The 19,150-nt window shown below is 49.5% G+C and overlaps 1 protein-coding gene across 1 annotated transcript in view; it reads left to right on the top strand.

Moving 5' to 3' along the window:
- The window catches only part of CDC42SE1 (CDC42 small effector 1), a 51,695-nt gene extending 32,869 nt beyond the window's left edge, over positions 1–18,826 (top strand). Inside the window, exons 2-5 of the mRNA XM_048511256.1 lie at positions 3,127–3,472; positions 11,403–11,510; positions 17,350–17,446; positions 17,665–18,826. Coding sequence (XP_048367213.1) covers positions 3,419–3,472; positions 11,403–11,510; positions 17,350–17,421 — 234 coding nt within the window. The 5' untranslated portion in view covers positions 3,127–3,418 and the 3' untranslated portion in view covers positions 17,422–17,446; positions 17,665–18,826. The remainder of the gene's footprint in view (positions 1–3,126; positions 3,473–11,402; positions 11,511–17,349; positions 17,447–17,664) is intronic.
- The last annotated feature ends 324 nt before the right edge of the window (positions 18,827–19,150 follow it).

Below are 19,150 nucleotides of genomic sequence, written 5' to 3'. Positions count from 1 at the left end.
AAGGCTTGTAAAAAGAGGAAGGAGAAGGATTTTCCCTCTTTTTAAAAATGCCTCAGTTTGGTTGTGTAAAAGAGCCCTGTATCCTGTAATCTGCAGTGACGGCTTCTATTTTTTTCAAAGCAACCCCACACACCCACACCCTCTACCTTATTTCTGTGGTCTAATTTTTCTCAGAAGGAAACCTGCTGTGTTCTTAACACCTGTGAGTCAGCAAGAGAGGGCCTTTGCAAGAGAAATGACAGAAGCTTTTTAATAAGCCTAACGACAGGAACTTGCGAGTTACAGAAGCTAGAGCGTACTGGGTTGCGGCGGACTTCCTCCTTCTCTTCTTTCTCCTCCTCTTCTTTCTCGGGCTTTCTCGACAAAAAGTCATGCGGTTCCAAATAATTTTTGCCTGCGGTTTCTGCTTACTGAGAAAAAACACTGTGTCACTGGGTGGGTTTAGCGTAGGAGTGGCCAACCTATGGTGCTCCAGATGTTAATGGACTACAATTCCCATCAGCCCCAATTGGCCATGCTGGCAGGGGCTAATGGGAATTGTAGTCCATGCACATCTGGAGCGCCATAGGTTGGCCACCCCTACTCTAACCATTACACTGCGCTGCAATCATTACAAAGAAATAAGAAGAACCCCTTCCTTACCCTCTGGGCATGGTGTAATTTCAGTTTTTCATGCAAAAGTAAAACCCAGATTTTAAAAGTTTAAAATACTGTTTCTTTGTGCAGAACATTTTTATGCCTCCTTTCCAATCAACATAGGGTCCCCAGGGTGGCAGACAGCCAAAACCATAAAAATGGCGCTTAAAAATACATATTATTAAAAAAGCAAACAATTATCAAAAAGCAGAAACAAAGATGATATGTAAAGATGAAGGAGAGTCATAAGGATTGCATGCAGGATGGAGCAAGTGTCCACTCCTTGCCACCTTGAACTTTAAATAAGCATTTTTAAAAAGGAAATTAAATTCAAAGACTTTTCACACAGGGAGGGGAGGGTACGGTCCAGATGGGAGAATCCCCCGGTCCAATTTCCACTTCCCCCCAACAAGGGCTGAACCTTTTAGAAGAAGAAGAAGAGTTTGGATTTATATCTCCCCCCCTTTCTCTCCTGTAAGGAGACTCAAAGGGACTTACGAACTCCTTGCCCTTCCCCCCCACAACAAACACCCTGTGAGGTGGGTGGGGCTGAGAGAGCTCCGAGAAGCTGTGACTAGCCCAATGTCACCCTGCTGGCATGTGTGGGAGTGCACAGTCTAATCTGAATTCCCCAGATAAGCCTCCACAGCTCAAGCAGCAGAGCGGGGAATCAAACCCAGTTCCTCCAGATTAGAATGCACCTGCTCTTAACCACACTGCCGCTGCTGCTGCCCCCCACCCCCAAACCTCTCACTCCAGGCTTCTTTAAGGAAGGATGAGAGGTCTAGGGTAACTTTGCTATCGACACATTCATTTTTACCCCACTCTCCTTCCAGGGATCTTAAAGCTGCCTAGTTTTCCCATCGTATTTGTCTCACAACAGTCCTGCGAGGAAGGCTAGGCTATGAGAGAATGATTGACATCAAACTACCCACAGACCTCGAGGGCAAAGTGAGGATCTGAACCCAGATGTTGGTGGCCCAGTGCTCTAACCACTACACCACACTGGTTCTTTGTTCTGCCAGTCTGTATTTTCTGTGCTGGAAAGGTTACAAGCATTGACGGCTGTCCGTTGCACGCCTGGAGTTTGGTAGCAGGGCCGCTGAAAAAGTTTGAAGCGCTACAGAACTCAGTGGAGAGGATCACGAAGGGAGAATTGAGTTTTTAACAGAAGGGGTTTGGTTTGAGTAAAGAAATGCAGGTAGAAGTGGGGAGCAAATTTGCAGTGGTCTGTATGAGGAGAACGAGGCAGGTCAGCGTGGACAGGATGAACTTTATAAGCCCGAGGATGACGAGATGTCTGTGGGCATCGATGACTTAAAAGTGGGATCAGACTGATTCATGGAGGGGTGTATCAGTGGCTGCTTACCATGGTGACTGAAGAGAGCCTCCATGTCCAAAGGCAGTCAGCCTCTGACTACCAGTGCCAGGAGGCAGCGTCAGGAGAAGGCCTCGGCCTCTACGCCCTGTTGTTGGACTTCCAGAGGAACTTGTCAGCCACTGTGTGAGGCAGGATGCTAGACTAGATGGACCCTCTCTGGTCTGATCCAGCAGGGCTCTTCTGATGTTCTGATGTCATGGGGACTAAAGGGAACTTCCAAGTTCAAAAGCAGTCAACCCCTGAATTCCAGTGCCAGTAGGCAACTTTAGGGGAAGGCCTCAGCCTCTATGCCTGGCTGTTAGCCTTCCAGAGGAACTGGTTGGTCACTGTGGGAGACAGGATGCTGGAATGGATGGACCACCAGTCTGATCCAGCAAGGCTCATCTGATGTTCTTAGGAGATGCTCTTGGGCTCTATGCCCTGCTTTTGGCCCTTCAGAGGAACTGGTTGGCCACTGTGTGAGGCAGGATGCTGGAATGGATGGACCACCAGTCTGATCCAGCAGGGCTCATCTGATGTTCTTAGGAGATGCTCTTGGGCTCTATGCCCTGTTTTTGGCCCTCCAGAGGAACTGGTTGGCCCCTGTGTGAGGCAGGATGCTGGATTGGATGGACCACCAGTCTGATCCAGCAGGGCTCATCTGATGTTCTTAGGAGATGCTCTTGGGCTCTATGCCCTGCTTTTGGCCCTCCAGAGGAACTGGTTGGCCAATGTGTGAGGCGTCTGATCCAGCAGGGCTCATCTGATGTTCTTAGGAGATGCTCTTGGGCTCTATGCCCTGCTTTTGGCCCTCCAGAGGAACTGGTTGGCCACTGTGTGAGGCAGGATGCTGGAATGGATGGACCACCAGTCTGATCCAGCAGGGCTTACCTGATGTTCTTAGGAGATGCTCTTTGGCTCTATGCCCTGCTTTTGGCCCTCCTCACCGGTCTGATCCAGTCATGCTCTTTTGACATTCTTTTGCATGGCTCAAAGTGGAAGGGATAGTATTTGGAGAGACGGGGGGTGGGGTGGGATGGCGGGGCAGGGCTTAAAACCATCCTGTGCTCAGCAGAACTTTCTCCAAATTGATCTCCTAACCTGTTTTCCCCCCCTCTCACTTTTTGTAGGTGCCGTTCAACTGAAGGTCCAAAGAAGGAAACAACGTTTTCATCACCAATTCTATTTGGAAGCCGGAAGCAACTTCCCAGTCTTCGTAACAGTCTTTGTTTGAACCCAAGAGTGGTCCTGGAGATGCCGGCCGGTGCTTGAATTTTTTACTCAACAGCACCAACAACTTTGGGGGTGGGGTGAAGCACACCCTTGCCGTTTGGTGTGGCAGCGACTCGGGCCAGAGGGCGGATCACCAGAATCCTTGAGGAGACCGACCCGTCAGCTGGAAAGCTGGAACCCTCCACGAATATGAGCGATTTTTGGCACAAGCTGGGCTGCTGCGTGGTAGAGAAACCGCAGCCGGTAAGTCGTCTTTGGTGACCGTCTGGCCGTGTAACGCACACAAACGCATTCCTCTCTGTCATCTACTCTACCTTATCTGCCTTATCTACTCGGCCTCTGCTTATTTCACTCTCCCTGGTTTGGGTAAAGCAGACACAATGAATCAGACCCAAGGTCAATTGCAATTGCCTTAGTACATGTCCAGGTAGAGTTCGTTTGGTTGAACTCAGTTTGCAATTGAACTCCACCCGGAGACGTACAAATGCTCCTCACACACCTGCTCCCACCTGTGAGGTGGACGAGACATCTGGCCCATTGCACAATCAACCCACACTGTGCCATGGGGAGAAACGCGTCTTACCGTGACATGCCTCTCAAGGTGCCAGCCGAAGTGGGTGAAACTTTGGGAGCAAAAACTACAAGGCCACGTTCACATAGCCCAGAAAAATCTACAGTTGCCTGTTGTTCAAACTTGGCCAGAGCCATTATCATCTGTAAGCCCTAAAGCAGTGGTGGTGAGCCAATTGGCCATGCTGGCAGGGGCTGATGGGAATTGTAGTCCATAACATCTGGAGTGCCAAAGGTTCGCCACCACGGCCCTAAAGCATAGGTGTCACACTCGCAGCCCTCCAGATGTTATGGACCACAGTTCCCATCATCCCCTGCCAGCATCATGCTGGCAGAGGATGATGGGAACTGTAGTCCCTAACATCTGGAGGGCCACGAGTGACACCTGTGCTTGGAGCTTGAGGGGTCATTTCCCCGCCCCTGCCCCCCCCCCCCATCTGCCCGCTATGAGCTTGCAGTCTGGTTCCATCTCATAAACAGAGTGTGGACCCCGTGGTTCAATTATTGTGCCGAATTCTAGAGCGAAGGGTATTTTTTTCGCAGTTAAATGTGAACAAAGGGGGTCCCAGCTCTTTGGAGAGGAAGGCATAGTGTAATCTCTGCCTTGGAGCAGCAGTGGCGTAGTGGTTAAGAGCAGGTGCACTCTAATCTGGGGAACCGGGTTTGATTCCCCGCTTGGCCACTTGAGCTGTGGAGGCTTATCCGGGGAACCAGATTAGCTTGTGTACTGCAACACACGCCAGCTGGGTGACCTTGGGCTAGTCACAGTTCTCCAGAGCTCTCTCAGTCCCACCCACCTCACAGAGTGTCTGCTGTGGAAGTTGGGGAAGGGAAAGGAGATTGTAAGCCCCTTTGAGGAGAGATAGGGGGGATATAAATCCAAACTCTTCTTCTGTGTAGTTTCGCTGTCTCATGAGTGCAGCGGGGTAGCTGTGTTAGCCGGATATACCAAAGTAGAACAAACGACACTGCGAGTAGCAGAGAGCTGGACTAGATGGACTCTGGTCTGATCCAGCTGGCTTGTTCTTATGTTCTTAAGTCCTGCTGCATGTTACGGATGGCCTGTGTTTCTGTCAAGATGAGCTTTTGTGAGTCACAGCTTCCATCCCCAGATATGTCGAAGCAGGCTGTGATTCACGAAAGATCACATTACAGTAAACGGTGTGGGTCACTGCCTCTGGACTTTTGTTTTATTTCTCCGGGGAATGCCCTTTTCCCACAATGCCTCTCCTCACCGGTCAAAAATCTCCCGTTGCCTAAGCGGCTACAATTCCCTTTATTGCTCAATGATACTGGCTTCATTCACAGAGCCCAGCCACCCCAAGAGAGGTTTAGCCTGCATCGGGATCAAAGTGGCACCTCCTCCAGAATGCAAGACCCCAGTGATCCACAACATGGTGCCCGCAGGGCGCCATGGCTCCTGCTAATACAGTTCTTTCACCACGTTGCTAGGGTTAATTCGCCGCAGCAAACTCTAGGAGCAATGAAGGGATGGGTCCCTGATGTGCTGGTGTCAAATTCTGCTAAAAGCTAGAAGTGACGTCTTGGGCCACTCTAGGATTTAGAAGCCCAAATGGTCATGTGATTGGATCTAGAACTGGGGTCTGCAACCTGCGGCTCTCCAGATGTTCATGGATTACAATTGCCATCAGCCCCTGCCAGCATCGCCAATTTATGCTGGCAGGGGCTGATGGGATTTGTAGTCCATGAACATCTGGAGAGCCACAGGTTGTAGACCCCTGATCTAGAACCTTCTGTATGTCGAGCCAGGCTCTGCCACTGAGTCCTCTCCACGTAAACTATAGAGTGTTTTTTTAAATATCCTAAAGCCTCTGCAACATCACATCTAGTGTTACTCAGAGTAACATCAAGTACTGATGCGTGCCCCTTCCTCATCTTTTCCTGGTAAACCTAGCAAAATCTGCTTCCATGAGGGAAAGATGCTTGGGTTGGAACCTTCTAACTTTTTGTGAAACCTCACAACATTTTGAGATTAGACGCACCCTCCCCATGGCAGCCATTTTGTGATTCGTCCCACCCGAGCCGTGGCAGCCATTTTGTGATTTGTCCCACCCGCGCCGTGGCAGCCATTTTGTGATTCGTCTGTGGCAGCTAGTTTGTTAAGCTGCCCACTACCTTCTCTCAGCAGAGCGCCCACAGGTTTGGCAAGGGGTTTTTGGCATCTCCTGTGACATCTGGACGTTTAACATTTTTTGGTTTACCGACGTAGGAGCTACATAGGAGGATTTTTTTAAAGACGCGCTTCTCGCTGCCCCCACGAGTCTCCCGTTCTGTGCATGGCTGAAATACTGCACTGTGATTGGCTGGCTGGCAGAGTCGGGGTGAGAGAGATTCCGCACTCCGCCGGCTTCGGCTTGAGTGCAACCCGAGTTCGCCAGAAAGTTGTACCTCCCACTGGAGCTTGAAAATTTGATGGTGGGGGGGAAGCAGAGACAGACACAAGTCGAACGCTACGGCTGTGCAGAGTACCCGGGTCGGACCTACGTCGAACTAAGGTCGAATCCTACAGTGCGGAGGGGCCCGTTGACATTCAGCCGTAGCCCTGCTTTGTCGTTCTTCGCTTTCACCTTCATTTCTAGTAGTTTCGAGTCTTCTAGGGAGTAACGGCATCTTAACATGTGGCCAATTCCAATTTTATCCCCACCCGCAATATAGTTCATAGAATCACAGAGTTGGAAGAGACCCCCAAGGGCCATCCAGTCCAACCCCCTGCAATGCAGGAACACACAATCAAAGCACTCCTGTCAGATGGCCATCCAGCCTCTCTTAAAAAACCTCCCAAGAAGGAGATTTTTAAAGAGAGGCTGGATGCCCATCTGACAGGAGTGCTTTGATTGTGTGGGCAAAGTCTTTTTTCCCCGCTGAGATGCAGAACCGTTTCGCAGAGCTCCCGGGCTCTGTGAAGTGTGAAGGAGGCAGGCAAAGAGCCAGAAGTCTGTCTACCCCTGGCAGTCCCGTCTCTGCCCTCTCTGGCCATAAAGCCTGTCCCCCCCCCCTCGTTCCCCCGCCCCCCTCAGGGGAAGGTATCTGTGGGCGGGTGGCTGCACGTCAAGCTTGCTTGGGCAGGCACGCCAGGAATGCGGTTAACTGCTCCGGGTGCAGAGGTGGACTCTGACACCCGGCACACCTTCCCCCTCTTTTCTGCACCCGGCATGGCTTCCCCCTCTTTTCCGTATCAGGATGAGCGTCCGGATTGCACCAGTTCCATGCCGGGGGGCTTCCTCAACCCAGCTCCTCCATTTTGGCCCACGTCTGCTTGGTCAGGCCTCCTCGTAGCCTCTTGCAGTTTTCTTTCTGGAAGCCCGAAGAAACCAGCCTTGTGCTCCTGGCAAAGAAATGCCGTAGTTGCCTCCCCCGTTGTCCTGAAATATTTCTATTAACTCTGGCTCAGGGCAGGGTTTGTTTGCATGGCTTAATATCAGGGCTTGATAGGAGCTGACGGGCTGGCATATAATTGGAGCCAAAGGCTTGGACCCGGGATATATTTTTAGGACTGTGACTTCTAGCCAAAGTTGAGCCCTTCTCACTTTTAACAATTAAACACTTGTTGAAATTAAACACTCAGCTGCTTTAACCAAGCCCTGTGCTGAGAGGCTGAGAGACTTGGGAATCTTTAGTCTGGAGAAGAGGAGGTTGAAGGGGGACGTGATTGCTCTCTTGGAGGGCTGTGCTTAGAGGAGGGCAGGGAGCTTTTCCTGTGGGCAGCAGAGGAAAGGACTAGAAGAAGAGTTTGGATTTATATCCCCCCTTTCTCTCCTGTAAGGGGCTTACAATCTCCTTTCCCTTCCCCCCCCCCCCCCCATGACTAGCCCAAGGTCATCTAGCTGGCGTGTGTTGGAGTGAGTGCACAAGCTGATCTAGTTCATCAGATAAGGCTCCGCAGCTCAAGTGGCAGTGTGGGGAATCCAACCCGGTTCTCCAGATTAGAGTGCACCTGCTCTTCACCACTACACCACGCTGGCTTTCAACTTGCAATAATGGGTATCAATTGCAAGTGGAAAGATACCAGCTTTAGTAAAAAAATTATTTTTAAAAAATAACTTTGTCAGGATGCTCTAGGCCCGTGGTGGCGAACCTTTGGCACTCCAGATGTTATGGACTACAATTCCCATCAGCCCCTGCCAGCATGGCCAATTGGCCATGCTGGCAGGGGCCAATTGGCCATGCTGGCTGATGGAATTGTAGTCCATAACATCTGGAGTGTCCATACCATCTGGAGTGCCAAAGGTTCGCCACCACGGCAGGCTGATCCTGCATTGAGCATGGGGTTGGACTAGATGGCCTCTGTGGCCCCTACCCACTCTGAGACTCTACTCAAGATGACTACATTCTGCATTGTGCCTTTCCATCCTGACACCTTTCTTTGCAATATCCCTCCTGCCTTCTCATGGGGAGGCCAGCATAGTGTAGCAGTTAGAATGTCAGGCTACCCCGGTTTGAATCCCCCTTTGCCATGAAAGCTGCCTGATTAGCACTGGGGCCAGCTTCACACTCTCAGCTTAACCTACCTTACAGGTTGATGTGAAAATAAAATGAAGGCAAGGTGAATTATCGAAGCCGTGTTGGGGGAGACAGCTGAGGTACAAATAAAATCAATAATAACTATAACAGGGGTCTGCAACCCGCGGCTCCGGAGCCACATGCGGCTCTTTCAGCCTTATACTGCGGCTCCACATGGCCTGGAGGTCGGAGGGCAGCGTGAGCGTGTCCCTCCAGCCCTCCAGAGCAGCGCTGGAAGGAAAGGTGAGTGGAGGCTGCCCCGCTCTCCGGCTCAGTAGATCTTGGGGGCCATGGAAAACGGGTCCAAATGGCTCTTTGGGTGGTAAAGGTTGCTGACCCCTGAACTATAAGGATCCTATTTCCATCTGAAAAAGGGAGTTTTGACTTTAGAAAGCTCATAACCTGGAAGTGTTGTTGGTCTCTAAAGTGCTCCTGAACTTGAATCTAGGTCTTCTACTGCAGACTAACACAGCTACCCTCTGAAACTCAACTTCAGGATTCATAATAGAATCACAGAGTTGGAAGGGGCCGCAAGGGCCATCCAGTCCAACCCCCTGATGCAGGAACACACAATCATAGAACCCTTAACAGATGGCCATCCAGCCTCTGTTTGAAAAAGCCCCAAAGAAGGAGACTCCACCACCCACTGAGATAGAGGGTAGGACTCTCCATAATGGGAATAAATTACAGGGGGAAAGCTACCACTTTAGTAAAAAACAAAATTACGAAGGGTTTCCCCCCTCTTCGATGACACCTTTTCGACAAGCATGTGAAGCCAGCGGCCGCTGGGCTGTTCCACCCTCTCCTTTCCTGTTCCTGGCATTCTTAAGAAAGCTCCCTCCCACCCCTGCTAGCCCCGTCTTTCTCCAGAACAGAACAGGAAAAGATTGTGGCTGCCCCATTTGAACTGGAGCCCCTCTTAGAGAGGGCAGGCAGGAAAGTGGGAGTTTGTATTTGAGTTCACTGCTAAAGAAGGAGAAGAAGAAGAGTATGAATTTATACCCCCCTTCTCTGCTGTAAGGAGACTCAAAGGGGCTTACAATCTCCTTGCCCTTCCCCTCTCACAACAAACACCCTGTGAGGTGGGTGGGGCTGAGAGAGTTCTGAAGAGCTGGAACTAGCCCAAGGTCACCCAGCTGGCGCGTGTTGGAGTGCACAAGCTAATCCGGTTCACCAGATAAACCTCCACAGCTCAAGTGGCAGAGCGGGGAATCAAACCCGGTTCTCCAGATTAGAGTGCACCTGCTCTTCACTACTTCGCCACTGCTGCTCCCTGTTAAAAGTGGCAGATAGGAAGGCGCTCCAAAGGGTGATCACTACTGCACAGAGGATTATCGGCTGCCCTCTCCACTCCTTGGAAGAACTCTATAATACCCGAAGCCTAAAGAAAGCCCAAAATATTCTGAGAGACCCGTCTCATCCAGCACACTCTCTTTTTGAACTGTTACCATCCGGCAGACGATACAAGTCTATCAAAACTAGGACAAAGAGGCTTAGAGACAGCTTCTACTCTAGAGCTGTGGCTATGCTAAACTCCGCGGCTTCGTGTTGATGTGTTTGGGGCTGTGTAGGGATGGGTGGAGGAAGGGGAAAGTGAGGCTGGGGTATGAGTCTGAAATTGTGTGCATTGAGGAATGCTGTTGTAAATTTCGTTGTGCGTGCACAATGACAATAAATGCTTATGCTTATGCTTAAACTAAAGTTTACGGCAAGGGCCAGATAGGATCGAGAAGAGCCCAGCTGCAATCGGGAGCTGAAGGGGCATGGGATTCACTGACAACGCCCACCCACCCTCACAGTCCCCCTCTTCCTTGGGAATGCCTGTCCTGTTTTAATTCCAGGGCATATTTCCTAGCAACGTGACAGCCCTCAGTGCGTAATTCCGTTGCGCTTCTTTGCTGTGCAAAAGGTCTCGTTAGAGGTCTAAACGCGTGGTTAGTTTTGGGAATTCACAGTTGCCAAATGTGTTGACCGAAACTAAGACACAGATATAGTTTAGGGACCGCAGGGTTCTTATCTCTCTGCAGATGCTAATTTTCCCCAAGTGTTTTTCCCCCTGCTCTCATGGAGCTAATTGCATTTTTGCACGGTCCATTTGCACCCTTTGCAGACATACTTTACTTTCACCTCTTTCCACAAGGATATAAGTATTCAGGGACCTTTTCTAGGTCCCGCCTGGCAGTTAAAATCACAGGGCCTCTTTAGTTTGGAGAGGAGACGTCTGAGGGGGGATATGAAATCTATAAAATTATGCAAGGGGTAGAAAATGTTGACAGGGAGAAATTTTTTCTCTCTCACAATGCTAGAACCAGGGGGCACTCATTGAAAATGCTGGGGGGAAGAATAAGGACTAATAAAAGGAAACATTTCTTCACGCAACGTGTGATTGGGGTTTGAAATATGTTGCCACAGGAGGTGGTGATGGCCACTAACCTGGGTAGCTTTAAGAAGGGCTTGGACAGATTTGTGGAGGAGAAGTCGATCGATGGCTACCAATCTTGATCCTCCTTGATCTCAGATTGAAAATGCCTTAGCAGACCAGGTGCTCAGGAGCAGCAGCAGCAGCAGCAGAAGGCCATTGCTTTCACCTCCTGCACGTGAGCTCCCAAAGGCACCTGGTGGGCCACTGCGAGTAGCAGAGTGCTGGACTAGATGGACTCTGGTCTGATCCAGCAGGCTCTTTCTTATGTTCTTATGGAGAGGCCTACCTCGCTGCCTTACCAATCTAACAAGCTCATCTGGTGGACACTGAGACGGGTCCTTTTTGGTGGTAGCGCCAAGATTATGGAACAGCTTCCCCAGGGAAGTATTCCTGGCTCCTCACTCTCAGTCTCCAGGAGGCATTTGAAGACTGTTTAAGGACTGCATTTGACCAGTTCAGTTTTCATTTATTGGCAGTCCTAATCAGAATTTTTAAACTGTGACTTTCAATGGGATCTTATAATTGCCGTTTTATTGTGCTTTTATAATGTATTTTGTTTTGGACGCTGCCTTCAGTTCTGGGAGGGAGAAAGGCGGATAAGAAATGTCTTTCAGTAAATAAATAAAAATAAATTTACTACTGCCCGGCTTGTCTTTGCAGAAAAAGAAGAGGCGGCGAATCGACCGCACCATGATAGGGGAGCCGATGAATTTTGTTCACCTGACGCACATCGGGTCTGGAGACATGGCGAACGAGGGGCTGCCCATGGTAGGCTGTTTCTTTGGCTGTGTTGGGGGAATGGATGCAGAGATCTGGAAGGGAGGGCGCTGCTTTCCTTGAATTTACAAGCTGGAAGAACTTGGCCACACAGCCTTTGTGCTTCCAAATCCTGGGGAATTAAGTCCAGTGAAAGAAAGCTGGGCAGAATTGTCAGCTATCCAGTTATTTTGGAAGGCACCTCTTTCCTCTTGGGCTCCCCCTTGTGGCCAGCTTCTGCTTCAACCCTGAGCAAGCTCTGTTGAAATCCGCAGGGCTTACTTCTGGGTGAAGTCTCCTTCACTTCACTCTGTGTCCAAAAGGGCAGCTTTTTCTTGTACTAAAAGCTAACGCTCAAAGGAATTGGTTCAGTCCCCACAGTGTTCATTTCCTCTTCTTTTTTGCATGAAAAGTTGCAGATTTCTAGGTTTGGGGAAGGGGCGCAGAAGTAAAAGAAGAGTTGGATTTCTATCCCCCCTTTCACTCCTGTAAGGAGACTCAAAGGGGCTTACAAACTCCTTTCCCTTCCCCCGCTCACAACAAACACCCTGTGAGGTGGGTGGGGCTGAGAGAGCTCCGAAGAACTGTGACTAGCCCAAGGTCACCCAGCTGCCATGTGTTGGAGTGCACAAGCTAATCTAGTTCACCAGATAAATTCACCAGTTCATCTAGTTCTCCAGATTAGAGTGCACCTGCTCTTAACCACTGCACCATGAGGCATGGGGAGAATGCTTCCAGAAATCTATGGAGCCCCAAATTCACCCAAGCACCCACTGTTTATCTGCCTTGAGATTATACACAAACATCTCAATTCAAAACCTCAAATACTGGGAATCCATACTCCAGAGGACTTCGGCCACAGGCACATGGCTCCAGTTTGCAGCCTGTCTGCTTCTTAAATGATAGTGGAGTTTGCATAAAAGAGATTTCACTGGCTTATTGATAGCAAGAAGGCAATGGTTCCCTAATGTGCCACAGCCTGCCTCAGCCACAGAACCAGCGTGCCTCCACTTTTAAGTTCCTCTGATTAGCTGACTTTGTGCATAAAGGTGATCTTTCTCTGACAACACACTGCAATCCTGAAAATCTTTTTTTTTAAAGCAAGTTTCTAGTTCTTAAGGCTGTTCACGGGGAACTCAGTCTGAGATCCGGAGAGCTGTTGCCAGTCTGAGTATAGTCTGTCTCAGCAAAGGCTGCTAATAGATTGTCTGTTCCTCCACCACAAAATCTTCTTTATTGTAGAATGCTCCCCCTGGGTCCTAGTGCCTACCTAGCCCTGCTCCCCCCCACCCCCAAAATCAGTTTGAAAGTAAAAATACATTTTGGCATAATGTGAGAGCCAGCGTAGTGTAGAGGTAAAGAGCAGGTGGATTCTAATCTGGAGAACCAGGTTTGATTCCCCACTCCTCCACCTGAGTGGCAGAGGCTTATCTGGTGAACCAGATGTGTTTCTGCACTCCTACATTCCTGCTGGGGGACCTTGGGCTAGTCCCAGTTCTCTCAGAACTTTCTCGGCCCCGCCTACCTCACAAGGTGTCTGTTGTGGGGAGAGGAAGGGAAAAGAGCTTGTAAGCCACCTTGAGCCTCCTTACAGAAGAGAAAGGTGGGGTATAAATCCAAACTCCTGCTCCTGCCTCCTCCTCCTCCTCCTTCTTCTTCTTCTTCTTCTTCTTCTTCTTCTTCTTCTTCTTCTTCTTCTTCTTCTTCTTCTTCTTCTTCTTCTTCTTCTTCTTCTTCTTCTTCTTCTTCTTCTTCTTCTTCTTCTTCTTCTTCTTCTTCTTCTTCTTCTTCTTCTTCTTCTTCTTCTTCTTCTTCTTCTTCTTCTTCTTCTTCTTCTTCTTCTTCTTCTTCTTCCCCTTCCCCTTCCCCTTCCCCTTCCCCTTCCCCTTCCCCTTCCCCTTCCCCTTCCCCTTCCCCTTCCCCTTCCCCTTCCCCTTCCCCTCAAAGTACCATGTTCAATAATGCACAAAATAATGGTTTTGACAAAGCCAGCATGTAAAAATTAATTATCATTCTCATATTTGTTCAGGACTATATTCTAATGAGGTGGCAAACCGTATTCTTGACCATTGCACCTCAGTTGACTTAACACCTTTTCCTGAGTGCAGATGAAATTGACCCTGCAGGACCAAGGATTCACTTGTACGATCAGTATGGATTCACAAGGTGCACGTTGATCCACAACACACCATATCCCGTTGTGTTATGGGTTGTGAAAACTCACAGAGTGACAACAGCCGATGCAGGGGGCAAAATCAGCCCAGCAAAACCATTAGCAAAGAGATCATGCAGTCGGTTCGCCTTGAACACCTTCTGCCGCGATACTTTTTACGACTTAGATGAGATAGAAAAAGCCCCTCTGAGAATGGGCCTCTGCAATCTCGGTGCCACTTCTGAAAACACCTGGCCCTTTATCACTGCCCACCGCTTTCCCAAACCCAGTGACTAGAATAAGCAGATTACAATTAAGCAGACGAGGTGCACAGGGCTGTGAGCTGCGTGGTTAAAATTCAGCGTTAAGTCGCGGCAAATCTCTCTTGTCTCCTTCAGTGTCACTTTCTCTTTCGTCCTGGAGCGCTTATACCTTTCGCAAGGTGAAGAGGGCTAATTCTAAACATGCCCATGGGAGGAAAGGCGAGTTTAGCAGCCGCGGCAGACCTGCCTTTTCTTCCTGCTGAGCAACAGGGTCACTGTGAGGACAAGCTGTTCTGTTCCACGTTTTTGGTCCTGCCCCATTAATTAAACAGTATATTTTTTTAAAGCTAAAGGAGATCACAAAGGAACATGCGCATGAAGCTGCTTTATGCTGAATCAGACTCTGAATCAGTCTGCACTGTCTGCCAGCATGGTGTAGTGGGTAAGAGCAGGTGGATTCTAATCTGGAGAACCGGGTTTGATTCCCCCCTCCTCCACCTGAGTGGCAGAGGCTTATCTGGTGAACCAGATGCGTTTCCGCACTCCTGCATCCCTGCTGGGTGACCTTGGGCTAGTCACAGTTCTCTCAGAACTCTCTCAGGCCTACCTACCTCACAAGGTGTCTATTGTGGGGAGAGGAAGGGAAAGGAGCTTGTAAACCATGTTGAGTCTCCTTACAGGTGGGGTATAAATCCAAACTACTCCTCCTCCTCCTCTTCTTCTCCTCTTCTTCTCCTCCTCCTCTTCTCCTCCTCCTCCTCCTCCTCCTCTTCTTCTCCTCCTCTTCTCCTCCTCTTCTCCTCTTCCTCCTCCTCCTCCTCCTCTTCTTCTCCTCCTCTTCTTCTTCTCCTCCTCCTCCTCCTCCTCCTCTTCTCCTCCTCCTCCTCCTCCTCTTCTTCTCCTCCTCCTCCTCCTCCTCCACCACCACCACCACCACCAGACTGACAGCAGCTCTCCGTGTCTCACACAGAGTGTCCTCTACATCCCCTACTGCAGCAGTCCCCAAACTTGTGGAGCCTGCGGGCACCTTTGCAATTTGGACACAGAGGGGTGGGCGTAGCCATGGAACGGCTGCCACAAAATGGCTGCCTCAGGAGGTGGAGCCAGTTGCCAAGTTGTCACGCGGTGAAGATCCTTGCGCTGTGGTGGCCAACTGTTGCCAGAGATCCCTAATGTAGGGTTTCCAGGCCTGTGGGGAGCCAGGGTGGTGTAGTGGTTAAGAACAGGTGGACTCTAATCTGGAGAACAGGGTTCAATTTCCCACTCCTCCACATGAGCGGGAGCTTCCACGTTCATACCCGCCCCCCCCGTGAGGAGCCTCAAAGCAGCTGACAAACTCCTTTCCTTTCCACTTCCCATGAGAGACACCTTGTGAGGCAGGTGGGGTTGAGAGAGTTCTGAGAAAACTGTGACTGAGTCAAGGTCACCCAGCAGGCTTCATATGGAGGAAAGGGGAACCAGATAAGAGTCGGCCGCTCATGTGGAGGAGGGGAGAGTCAAACCCGGTTCTTCAGATCAGAGTCCACTGCTCTTCACCACTACATCACACTGACCAGCAGAAATTCAACAAGTATAACTTCACAACACATCACAACTTCACAACACATCACAACACTGGGTTTCCATGCTGTCATTCCCACTTGATTTCAGTACTCTGGGAGCATCTGTTTTATTTTATCCGTTTGCATTATTCAAATCCATCTTTCCCACGGGGATTTGAGAGAGGGTTCTGACGGAACCATGACTGGCCCAAGGTCACTCAGCAGGCTTCATGTGCAGGAGCAGGGAAACACATCCAGTTTACCAGATAAGAGTTCACTGGCCATGAGGAGGAGTGGGGGATTGAGCCCAATTCTACACCACACTGGCCCTCTAGTAGAATAGTAGACTCGTAAGGGATTTGCACAGCATCCCATATTGCCCTGTTCCCATCATTCATCTTTTCCATTTTCAGCATCCAACTTCACCTGCCCCCGCCCCCCCCTTGCCTTGATCCGGCTCAGCCATTTATTTATGGCCGTATTTTTAAATCCTTCCCCAAAGTGCAGTGGCAGCGAAAAGCTTCCAGCATGTAGAAAAATCGGTATTCTCGAGGGAAAGTCAGGCCAGAGGATTCAGGTGCCCGGTCTTTTTGAGCCCCTTTGGGATTTTGGGAGGGGGTGGTGAGCGCTACCCCACTCCCAAATGACTGCCACAGAAAGCAAAGCCAAGCCCAAAATGGCTGCTATAGGAGGTGGAGCTGAATGGAACCCCTCCCTCCTGACATCTCCTGGGAAGAAGGAAAGCTTAAAGGAGAAATGGAACCACATACTTAAGGAAGGCCCAGGTGCTTACAAATCCTTCTGGTTTTCCAGTAGAAAAGCCCTTCATTCAGAGGTGGGATCCAGCAGGTTCTCACCAGTTCCCGAGTGTGGGTTACTAATTATTTGTGTGTGCCAAGAGGGGGTTACTAATTGGGTCTGCTTTTCCATTAGAAATTCCATTAGGTCCCAAAATCATAAAGTCCTGTTGTTTCCTATGTGGCTGGTTAGCAAATGTGGAAAACGGGATAATTCTCCCTGTTGGGCTGTTTTAAAAACCTGTTTTAGAAATATGGTAAAGTTCCTTGTTTAAGGAAAGTATCCTTCTTTTGATTTCTAGAAACAAAATTAAGTATTTGAAAGTATTAAGTATTTGACAGGCAGTCAATTAGAGGAGAAGTAGTTGTTTCTGTTGGCAGTAGACGATAGGACTTGCTATAATGAGTTTAAATTATGGACAGAAAGATACCAGCTGGAAATTAGGAACTTTTTTTTTACAGTAAGAGTTTTTTACAGTAACAGAGAAATTATTAATGCCCCGCCCCCGGAATGCCCGGCCACGCCCCCGTCATGTCCCGCCCAGCCCCATTGGCGCTACGCCACTGTTTGAATCCCACCACCATGGGAACCTGTTACAAACATTTTTGGATCCCACCACTGCCTTCATTAGAACGAGGGCTGCTAATAACAAGTGCTGACTTACAGTGGCCACACCCCCTTTCTGAAAAGCCTGGCAGGCACCATGGGAAGTAGTGATGATGCCCACGGGCACCATGTTGGGGAGCCCTGAGTTATGGCATGAGGACTTTGAGTGCGATGGACTGTTTTAAAGGTACAATTTGCCTCACTGGCACTCCGCAGCAGGACAGTTCGGGGAAAGGCTTGACAAAAAACCCTTCCGCACATGCAGAATAATGCACTTTCAATCCACTTTCAATGCACTTTGCAGCTGGATTTTACCGTGCGGAATAGCAAAACCCACTTGCAAACAATTGTGAAAGTGGACTGAAAGTGCATTGTTCTGCATGGGCGGAAGGGGCCCAAGTGCGACTGTTGTGAATGTACAGACCGGCTCTGGGCAGATTGTTATTGTGAGAAGCTTCCACCACCTCTCTCTCCTCCTCTCTTGTGTACAGACGGGCGCAGTCCAAGAAATGAGATCGAAATGCGGCCGAGAGCGACAGTGGAGCAACTCCCACGGCTTGTAGCTGCTCCCTGCCTCCTCCTCCAAGTGTAAGTGTTCCGCCATCTATGCAGATTCATTCCAAAGATCCTTCCCATAGTGGAGTGAGAACTCAGAGCATGTTTGGAGGGAGTTGGGGATCCACACCCTTCTCTTGGGACTCCATTCCCTTTTGGTAGAGCCAAAAATGCTTTCGAGCAAGGTCGTTGGGGAGGGGGGGGAACGTCAGTGCTTGTTTTGATTTTTTTTCCCCTTACTATTTTTGCAGGTTCCAGGCAAATTAATAAAAAACCAAAAACAGAAAAAAAGAAATATATATATATATATAAACAGCCCACACTTGCCTGTTCGAACGCGTCAAAACAAACTGGAAATGCGAGACCTCGTCCGCTGGAGTCGCTCAGTAACTTAAGCAAAACTGAATTCCAAACGTTCCGATTTTTTTCCCCCCGAGGCAAGAAACGAACAACTTGTTTGCCGTTTACACTTTGCCGTTTGCGTAAAAAACAGGTCGACGGAATCCAGGTTTCTCTTAAAAGTCTCCTTTTTGCTTCTGAGTCCCCCCAGTACCGGTTTTTCCTCACCTGTCCCATTTTTACTTGCGAAAAACAAAAGTCGTGCTATCGTCTGTTTGGTGGAGATTCCTGACCAGCGTGGCCTCAGCTGAGAGAAATTATTTTCCCGCCTTCTTAAAAAAATACAAAAAGAGTCACATTTTCTGGTGATATTTTTTTTCATCTGGAGGAACAGCCAGCAAATGGGTTTTTGGAGAAGTTCCTGGATGGATTTTTTCCCCCCTAAAGAATTTACACCTTCTATAGATAGGCCTCCCACAGGCCGCAAGGACGGCGGCAAGATTTGTAGAGCCGGTGAGAACACCAGCGTGAGAGACGGGCATCTGACCGACAGGTGTGATTCACAGGGACGTTCTTCTTCCTTATTAGAGTGAACAGGAATGTGCTCCGGTTCGTTTCAACTCTGCACGGGGTAGAGAACTTCCCAGCATATTGTGCCCTGTGATTATTTAATAGGAGGGGAGGTTGGCACTTTGAATTTTCTGTTCTGCATGCCCAAAGGTCTTGGTTTGGGCTCCTCTATATGCTTTCCTGAATCCTACAGCGTGGAGTCCCTTATGAAACTTCAACCGGATGTGATCCAGAGAGACACACAAAACGCAACATCAGGCCGTGGGGAGTCTTCCTACTCAGTATGCAAGTCAGTCGAAACACTGGCGTTCGAAAGCTGGTCCTTGAGTCTGCTTTGGGTCTAGCCGAGATGTTCAGTCCCAAAGGGATAGAGGAGAACTTAGCTAACAGAACTCACAGAGAACGGCATTATCCGTTTGCAGCGGCCTTCGAGACGCAAAGCTTCAGTCAAGGCACTGGGATCTGCCCCTAAAGGGAAAAAAATGGGTCTCATTTTTCCCAACCGAGGACCTTTACGCTCTACTGACTTCTTGGCTGGTTGAATTCTGGTGGGATGGAACCGTTTGGGGCTGAGAGCCACGGCTGATTGGTAGGGACCGTGGGTTTGAATGCAAAGCGTCTCGGGCTTGATCCGTGGACTCCCAAGCTTACGGATCTCTGGTTGTGGAGCTCGGGGCAAGACCTCTTGAGATTTTTGACAGCCATTGCCTGCCGGACGAAACAGCAGCAAGTGACATTCAGGATAAGACAGCTTTGTTTCTTCCTAGCTCTGGGCACGAATGCGGTGCAAATAAAGCTGGTTGAAGGCCACCGTGCCGTGGGCGGCCT

Source organism: Sphaerodactylus townsendi, linkage group LG01 (assembly GCF_021028975.2).
Source record: "Sphaerodactylus townsendi isolate TG3544 linkage group LG01, MPM_Stown_v2.3, whole genome shotgun sequence".
Taxonomy (NCBI): domain Eukaryota; kingdom Metazoa; phylum Chordata; class Lepidosauria; order Squamata; family Sphaerodactylidae; genus Sphaerodactylus; species Sphaerodactylus townsendi.
The sequence above is the reverse complement of the archived record's forward strand: the minus strand, read 5'-3'. Positions and strand labels throughout refer to the sequence as shown.